This window comes from Nicotiana tabacum, chromosome 10 (genome assembly GCF_000715075.1).
Source record: "Nicotiana tabacum cultivar K326 chromosome 10, ASM71507v2, whole genome shotgun sequence".
In the NCBI taxonomy this organism is placed as follows: domain Eukaryota; kingdom Viridiplantae; phylum Streptophyta; class Magnoliopsida; order Solanales; family Solanaceae; genus Nicotiana; species Nicotiana tabacum.
Window position 1 is genome coordinate 160,384,747 of NC_134089.1, and position 10,030 is coordinate 160,394,776.

The 10,030-nt window shown below is 34.1% G+C and overlaps 1 protein-coding gene across 1 annotated transcript; it reads right to left on the minus strand.

The window, feature by feature from the left end:
- Positions 1-334: 334 nt before the first annotated feature.
- Positions 335-4,430, minus strand: LOC107803494 (reticulon-like protein B8). The gene is made up of 6 exons (XM_016627236.2): positions 4,294-4,430; positions 2,474-2,665; positions 2,209-2,389; positions 1,949-2,090; positions 854-923; positions 335-715 (listed from the first exon to the last, which is right to left on the minus strand). Exons 2-6 carry the CDS (start codon positions 2,655-2,657, stop codon positions 546-548), a joined length of 747 nt encoding a protein of 248 aa, XP_016482722.1. The 5' UTR covers positions 2,658-2,665; positions 4,294-4,430; the 3' UTR covers positions 335-545.
- Between the last annotated feature and the right edge of the window lie 5,600 nt (positions 4,431-10,030).

Genomic DNA, 10,030 nt, shown 5'->3' on the forward strand with positions numbered 1-10,030 from the left:
TTCAAACCAAACTTCACCCAAAATTAGATTTTTTTTAAAATAAATTTGGGAATCTATGGCCAAACACTAGCTAAGTTCTCATCATTGAAAAGCCCTTGCCCTATACCAATTTAGGGATATTATCACTTTTAGCCCACGCCAAAAACTATTTATATTCGCTAGCCGAAAAAGTTTATAAATTTTGTCTATAAAATACAGAATATATATATTTTCGGCTATTATTTTGAAAGCGGTTATACAACGTCATTTTCGCACAAATTTTCAATATAATTTACGATGCATGTATGCTTCTAAAATACTACAACCACAGATGATAGTAGTAAGAAAAGGAGAGTAAAAAGCAAGTTATTTTCAAATGCCATATCCAACTAAGATAATTAGGCAAATAAAGTTTCTCCAATGCCATCTAACGTTCAATACATTGACTGTGAACTAATTGAGACATTACCTTAACTAATTCTAAAGGTTAAAAGCAGCATTTTGCTGCCTAAGCAGAAAATGCATTTCATACTTTCTGCATACAAGTTCATTTTCTGCTAATGAATCTATTCAAACTTCTTTAGCTTGAATTTGCCCGTAGGGATTCTGCTGAGGATACCACGATCCAGCTTTTTGTAATGGCCTTGAAGCCGTTCGAGGGCATTATATACAAAGCCATCAACTTTATCATCATATCTTTCGTACAGCACTGGGAGCGTGTGCGCAGCAACAAAGCCTTAAAACATTCAACATCGCAAGCATAGCTAAAATTAGAACCGTTCTGAAGCTTGATGTGAGTTGTAGGGAAAAATATGAATACACCCTACTAAAACCTTGACAACTCAGAGCAAATATAAAATCATTGGTCTCTTACCGATGTACAGAACAGTCAAAAAATTGCACCAGCTTCCAATAATAGCAGCAATCCATAAGCTCACCACAACCTAGAACAAATCCCGAGGCATTAATTTAGTAGTCATCAGAAAGACTCAGGATCAAATGATTTGATCAAACATTGAGCAATAGCATTTCACATCAATACAGATTGTCTTCATAACAATTAACAATGAATAAAACGGTTTGCAAAAATTTATTGAAGTTCTGCAGCTAGTTGCATCACAAATGAGAAATAAGAGTTTCAGCATTAAGTTACATCATATACACGGGAGAAAATCTAACCCATGAGGAGAAAACAAATTTAGAGAAAAGACAAAAGAAGGCTGGAGTCGTCTTTATCTTTTTTGTTCCTCTGGGAGGTGAAAGTTTAATGTCAAAAAACTTGCACGTTAGTTGACCAACCAACTCAAACGATTGATGTTTTTCTAGTTGAGTAGAAGTACCTATAAGTTTTCTAAAATCTGGGGATACCATTGCGAACATATGCATCGTACTTCAACAGCCATATTTGTTTGGAAGAGATCTCTAGAATGAGCTAACATGTAGACATTTTTTTTTTAACAGATAAAGAGAGAAGTATCTGTTTTGGCTCCTTGCAACTGAATTGAATAAAACAGAATGAAAAGCTGTCTGGGAGCACACACATAAGGAGAGGGGAAATGTAGAAATAATACGAGCTTTATGTACAGAATGAAACAGAATGAAAAGCTGTCTGGGAGCGCACACATAAGAAGAGGGGAAATGTAGAAATAATACGATCTTTATGTACCGCTGTTTTTTTTATGACGGCATATTCCAGATCAATCAAATTGATTAAGATGCTTGACAAATGCTGAATTAAAAGCAAGTTTACCATAGGGTGAGCTCCATGACCTTAAGAGATTTGGCGAAGTTAACGCAGAGGAAAGAAAATAATTCTTGAAAAAGTCTAGCTTGAAAGAGAGTCCTAATACAAATCAAATGCGTAGAGCTTTATAATGAAAGACTCTTGAAATTGGATTTTGAGGAACAATCCTTACTTTAATAAGCTTAACCATTTGAAAATATTCCAGAAAAGAATATGAAGATTTACCACTAAGAATTGTTTGATGTTACTCCCACAGGCAACATCTTGAAGGAAGCGCAAACCACGGTTTACTTCAGCACCTATAGACTTGGCAATGCTGATGAAAAGGTCATCAGGTAAGACAAGACGAGGGACTTTAGCTGGAGACCTGTTGTCAAAAAGATTGCATCGCCATTAACTTGATTCAAGAGTATCATACCAATTGATAAATGAGAATAAGAAAGGAGAATAGGATATTGCCCATGAAATAGGTTCGGTTTTATTACCTGTTCATTATGCCGGAGGCATTTTTCCAAAGAAACTGAGCAATTAAACCAATGACAAGAGCAAAGCATAACAGTGAAAGAAAATTGTAGTTCAGCCACTCAAATAGCACCCAGATGGCTGTGGCACTTGCTAAAACACCAGCTGAAATTTTCTTGTTTCTCCACAACAGCACATCAGCAGCTACAAATCGGTTGAAGCATATTTAGGATTGGTAATACAACCATAGTAAGGACAAAGGAGAGCTAAGGTATATAGGTGTCCTACATTTGCCTCCACCTAAAATATGGTGTACTGGCTTTTGACGGCCAAATAGCCTATTGAGCTGAGCATTAACCGAGCTTGATTTCTCCTCTTCAAAGAAGGACCCCGACTTCTGCTTCGACAGCCCATCAGCAATTGATTCCACAATGTTGTTCAGAAGAGCCTCAGCTGTAATTTTCTCAGGCATTTTCCTGCCTTTTAAATATGTATAAGAGATGAAGTCAGTCATTAGAAGAATAAACTCCAATGCAAAAAGTCATCATAGACAAATGCAAGATTCATGTATGCCAAAAACTAGTGAAAATTAACAAGAAACAAAAGATAGAGTGCTTCTGGTAATTATTACTATCTCAGTAGAAACAGCACACAGGATTATCCAAGTGTAAGAAAAGCTGGAACAAGGTTGACCCTAATACATTTTAAAATTTTGCCTTCCCTGACGAGGTTCACGAGACTGAATCAACCTTCCCACAAATCTAGACATTCTTCTTTTAGATCATAATAATAAGGGCATTTATTTCTTCAGTGAACTGGATATTGCTAGTCTGATACAAAACTGAGCTGTAATTTATTATCGATAAGGAAGGATTTGAAAGGCCTATCTGATATTATCTCCTCTTTTGTCATACAATTAGCTGAACAACGTCCTCATAATACGTCTCTATTCTAGAAACCTGAAGTTCTTTCATTTACAACGGAATAAAATGCTTTATCTACAAGATAGAGCACTGCAGTCATCAAGAGTCAAAACAGAAGAAAATTACAGTTGTGATTTGTAGTATGGTGCTATCCTATACTCCTCAATTCTGTCCAAGACCTACATCCTTCCTTTTCCCACCTTTGACTATTCATCAACTTTAGGACAATAGTTATTGGTATTACAGCTAGAATTCAGGCATCCCAAGAAAAGAGAAGGCGAACATAATGAAATCATATAGATACGAATCTCTGTCCATTTGCCAACAGATTCTAAGACATTTCTCAAACATTGGTAATATAACATAGCAGTGCTGCTGCCAACTAATTCAAACATTCATATATAATAAAATACTAATAAATCACAACCCAAGGATCCAACCAGGGAAAAATACATGACTATGTTCAGCAAAAAGTGAACCAGAAAAAAAGTCAAGGAAATACTATGCACAAAAGGTGCCTTTTTTTTTCAATTGGTGGGCCAATGAGGGTAAAAGAATAACGAATCTTACGGCAAAATCATATCTTAATTTGGGTCTGATTAAGGATTTCAACACATCAAGTAAAATATCTCCAAGAATGAACAAAAAACATGTTACTCGTTAAGCATTAATTTTACCAGTAAAAAGGAGCACAAATGGGGAGCATAAAAATTAGTAACTGTACCTCTCATCAAAATAGTCCCATAGCTCAGAAAATTAAAGATCCCGAAAACCCAGAAGTTTACACACACACACACACACAGTGAAAAAAACACCAAGATTTTCATCAAATAGCTCAAAAGTTTCCCCCAAAATCAGGTTTATGCGTTACTAAAAAGACCCAATTGATTTGTAGGAGAGAACAAGATAATCCTACACAAACAAAACCAATGTAGCTCTAATCAAAACACCATATTCATAGCTCGAAAAATTAAAGAATGCGAAAACACACACAAAGAACCAGCAAGATACAAACTTTCATCAAATAACCCAAATATTTCCCCTCAAAATCAGGTTTATGCATTACTAAAAAGACCCAATTAATTTACACGATAATCGTACACAAACAAAAACAATGACCTTAAATCAGAGGAGCAAAACCCAGATGCCAAAAAATAAGAGGAAAAAAAAGAAAGTCTCGCTCACCAAATCAAATGTACAGAAACAGAACCAAACCCAAAGCGATGAAGTAATTTTAAGTTTTGGATTTTGGACCCCTTGAACGTACGTTTAGGACATAGTAGTTGGGGCGAACTAATGGTGTGATAATATTAATAGCATAGAATTTGAATTGGGAAATGGGACGAAGATGAGATTCTATATTAAAAGCCTGCGTTATGTCTGTACTATATATAACGACACTTTGCAACAGTCGCCACTTGTGTTAGTGCCATGATTCAAATAATGCTTATTTAATTCCCTGTTTTGGCGCCTCCAATTTGTCGATTCGGTTCAATTTCTAAAAATATAGTACTAAATTGAACTAAAATAATTTGATTTGCTTTAATTTTTTGTTTGATTTGGACTTTACTGGAGTTGGGTCAGTTCTAATTTGAAAATATGATTTTGAAAAATGAGATTATAATCATTAATGGCTTATTTATTCTGCATATCATTTCATAATATATCGTATTATACGGTATTATTGTTATGAATACAATATTTGGATATATTGTATGTTTATCATCATTTCACGAGAAAAAATAAACTTGCAATGTTACAAAGAAAAAGTAGGGTACAAGGTTGAATTATTATATAAAAGATAGGATAAAAAATAAAATGTAATTATTTAATAATAAGGAAGGGCAAGATGAGAGAAAAGAACAAGGTAACAATGTGACCTCACCAAATCGTTTGTTACATAAAGTGACACTTTTTATCGTTACATAAAGACGGATTTAATGATACGATAAAATAAAATAAGTAACAATTAAAACAAATATTGTATTTAAAGGAACAATACGATACGATACAATATGTATCAACCATCCAAACAAGAATCGTCAGTATTTTAATCATAACCATATTTTCCTAACCTGTTTTTGAAACGTTTTCTTGAGCCTAGGATCTATTGGAAACAACCACTCTACCTCGCACAAGGTAAGAGTAAGATCTACATATACTTTATCCTCTCCAAACCCCACTTGTAGGATCACACTAGATATGTTGTTATTGTTGTAAACATTAAAAGGACAAAAAAGTTTGAAAGATAAAAAGGCAACTTTTTTTTTTGCTTTTGCAAAAACAACACAAATAATCACTGCTACATTCACTAATTGTGTACAGTAAAATCGGGGTAGAGTTTTTTTCGACTCCCCGATGAGAGAATGAAGGGAAGCATGGCTCGACGTGATTATAATCGAGGCCAGGAGCCCCTCATATCGAGACCAAGGAAGAATGAACGATGTATCCAAGATCAGATACAGTAAAATGAAATACCTGGATCAAGTATAGCTTCTGGACCTCGGGAGGCACGGTGAACGGTTATACATGATGCGTAGGAGGGACGTAATATCCACCCTCAACCGGATATAATGGCGCAAATCCCGTTCAGTATCAACTGTAAATCAACATTTATTGGAAAAAGAAATTTTATACCTTTTTTAGACTTGTACTAGGATTGAAATTCTCCTACTATATCAAGAGGAAGGTTTTCTTTATATTGACACATTGTAACACGTAAATCAAAGCAATAAAAATTTACTTTGTCTTCTAGCTATTGTTCAAGGCATTATTCATTTGTTCTTTCCTTCGCTCGCGACTGATCTTGTATAGAGGGCCTAGTCGAGTACGAATTTCACTATTCAATCTAAGATCAGACTTGGCCATTACATTGCGATTGGTTTGATCATTTATTTTATCTTTAAATCATTTACCTGTTGTTCTTAGTTATTCATATTGAATTAAACCACGTATCGTTTAAACAGTGTACAAATTTAATTGTTGCTTATTTTTGGGGTAAACAGTTTGGCGCCCACCGTGGGGCTAAGGATAATAGTGGTAATTTGATACGAATCTCCATAACACATCATATGTTACGCTTGTTCTTTGAAATCTTAATTCCAGGTCAGCCTAAGAATATCGAACTCTTAGTCTGCTCACTTGAACATTGACGCTAAGTCAGGCCATCACGACGAGAATAATAATGTAGTGCCTAGTAATGATGTGCCTCCTACCGATTCCCAATAGTGTCCTAGCCGCCGACCCGGACGATGCTAACTCGTAGGTGGTCGTCAATATCAATTTGCCAACTGATCCCAAAAATAGTATTCGCGGGGGACCCCGACTAATGGCTCAAGAAGCGCTCGAAGGTTAAGGTGATGAGGTGAGCCTATGATTGAATTTTGAAATATTACAGGCTCAACAAGTGGCAATAGCACAACTGCAGAACCAAAGCCACACCACTAGCAGGATTGAGCCCGAACAATCCCGGGAAAATACTCAGAGAGATGGACAAGTTATCGTGAGACCAGGTGAAGCCGAGCCCGGATAAACTTCAGAGGTAATGAAGAGGATCGAAGCATTAACAAAACGGGTGGAGTCAGGCGAGAAAAACATTGAGGACAACGACTGTCGCACCTCCTCTTTTCCCGCGCCCGCGGGGCGCGTGGGGAGTTTTCTCCAATTAAAGGACAGTCGAAACGGGATTTGTTTATTTGTTTCAGAGTCGCCACCTGGGAATTTTGAGGCGTCCCAAGTCACCAATTATAATCCCTGAATCGAGGAGAATATGACTCTGTTTATTTTTTTTTGATTAACAGAAATCCTGAGTAAGGAATTCTGTTAATCCGGAAGAAGGTGTTAGGCATTTCCGAATTCCGTGGTTCTAGCACGGTCGCTTAACTGTTTTTATTATTGGCTTAATCAACTTGATTTTATTAAATATTGATGTTTTCTGATTTTACTATTGCTTATACTTATTACGATTGAAACCTTCTTTGAATCGAATTACGCGTACGTATATTCGTGTTATAAATTAAAAATGTGGAATTGTGTCACGCGTACGTGTACACAATAATTTTTATAATATATTAAGCAATCATTTCTCCGAGATTGTTTTGAATCAAGAATATTTATTTTTCTTGAATAGTGAACCGTACATCTCGGGTTTTTTGTGAAATTGATTTAACGCCTTTAGAAAAATCCTTTTATTAAACATTCGTTCGAAATTGCGCGTACGCATAATCCGAATTTTGCTTTTAAAAATATAATCAGGGTACGCGAACGTATCCCTAATCGCGCGACATATTTATAATGATATTATGGAATTTCCACATATAACATGTTTATCCAAGACTATTCAAGTTCAAAGAACAGAATAAAAACATGATTAGTACTATTTTTAAACATATATGACATATATATATATATATATATATATATAGTACTATTTTTAAACATATATGACATATATATATATATATATATGCCAAAGAATAAATTGCATATGAAACTGAAAATAAATGATTCATAAAGGAAGGAAATATTTTCCGAGAATTTTCATTATTTATTTAATGCAAATTCTACTTCTAATTATCATTGATATGAAGTGTGGCAATTTATGCTTATACATCTTTGTTCATTCTTATATGCTTGCTTTTAATCTAATAGGCCTAATTACTTGGTTAATTTATTTTAAGAAGATAGATAGGCATTCGAGTTTATAAGAAAGGAATTATTATACAAGCCAATTCAATAAAATTACCTTATGCAACTTAGTTATATGTTGTAAACCTTCATAATATTTTAAACATCGTAACAAGCTATACCATGTCACCTTTCACCAAAGTTTATACACACATCTATTATCTTATCGACATCATCATCTTAACCTTATGTAACAAAAATATCACTACTATAGTTATCTTGGCCCTTCTACATCACTTCTTACTTAACCAACAACAAAGTTTAAATAATGGCCAACATTCATACCATATTCCCTACTTCGACAATTTAATATGATTAAACTAATGAGATAATGAGCTAATGTTATTACAAATCTTTATACGAACTTTCACAGTAAGACAATTAGCTCATAGCTATTAAATTGAATTCACTACTAATTAACTAACATAAAATAAAAAACGAAATTTAAATTGATGAATTTGGACAGATAAAAACAGAATTTCAATTCAATCTTCATTTATCCACCATATTGAATCTCTTTCCAACATAGAATTTAAAAGGATATATATACCTGAAAATGAAGGTAGAAGAAGTAAGTTTCAGCAGTTGCAGCAGTAACAAAAACAGCGAAATACCAGTATTCCCTCAAATTTGAGCAATAAGAGGATCCGAAGAAAACAGATACACAATACAGCTATTTTTAAAACTGGACACTTCAAATATTAATTGAATCAATGGAACCAAGTAAGGTTGAACAAATTCAACAAAAAGAAACAACATTTCAAATTTCAATTCCTTTTCAGTTTCAAAATCCCATTTTTTCTGATTTTTGTTTTTCTGTTGCTGTATATCTGTGTGTGTGTGTGAATGCTCTTTTGTTCCTTTTCTGTTTCTTTTTCCTCTTTTAAAATCTCTCAAACTCTCCTCTTCTGAAAACTGATCCTAAAATCTGAAACTCCCTCTCAATTTTCCTAAAATTTCTTCAAAAGGAACTCTTAAACTTTCTTCCAGTTTTTCTGAAAATTCCTCAAAGACTCTCCTAAATTCTGCATGCAAAACTCTCTCTTAAAATTCTCTCTTTCTCACTCAAAATATTCTCTCTTTTCTCACTCAAAAATTCTGTCTCCTCCCTGAACTGTCTGTCCAGCTCCTGTATTTATACAGGGCTGGTCCTAGGCAATTCAAGTGTTTCTTGGACCCCCTTCTTCTTTAAAAAAAACAGAAAATCCCATTATGTAAAACCTTTTCCCTGATTTTCAGCAGCCCATTATCCCTTGTTCCCCATTAGTATTATTAACTAATAGCAACTAACATTACATTATAATATACTAGTACTAACACCCTGTTTTTTACTGCTCATTCCCAGAAATGCCCCTAAAATCCTAATGTTATTACTGAAAAATCAGAACCTATAGCAAAACAGTTTCTAAAATCTGTACAAACTTAGTTATCTTCTGATTTACAGCTATAACCAATCCTATGATTTTGAAACAGTATTACATCTCTAATAGCTGACTGACAAAAACTGAATTAAAATAGGGAATTATCAACTGAATAAAACAAACTTAACATTATACAGAACATGCAGGATTCTTTCAACTGGAATTCAAAACTGAATTAAAAGCAAACAAATACAGGAGCATTGTCAATATACTGACAATGTCCCGTTTAGAAAACAACAATACAGCATATTTTTGAATTCACTAATTCATAAACAAACATGATTTAATTGATGAATACTAATCAATAGACTATTTACAACATTTGTCAATAATTAGTCCAAACAATAGAATCAGACTGTTTCAGTCAACATTTTCAGAAATGAAAAATTCGTAATATAACTAATCGACGAACTTAATCGAGTCGATTACACACATTGCAAACAATCACAAACAATAGAAACTATTCACATTCGGATCAGGTAAATAGGTAGGAGACAGAAAGGACAGAATTGATAAAAAATGAATATGAAAAATTAAAAAGCTATTAAAACAGACAACAATACACGTAGAATACACAAAAGAAATAGAAAAAATACCTCTGAATCTTCACTCGAACTCAACTTGGATTTGGACCTTTTTGTTTGAAATCAAACTGACCTTAGTCGAAGTATTTTCCACTGAAAATACTTCGACTAAGGTCGATTAAACCTCAATCTTCATTTAATAGGCACAGAATCCGGAAGTTTGGTTTTTTTAGGGTTCTTAAAAACACGATTTGGAATTTAACCATTTCTGGTCAGATTCGAGAAGAACCA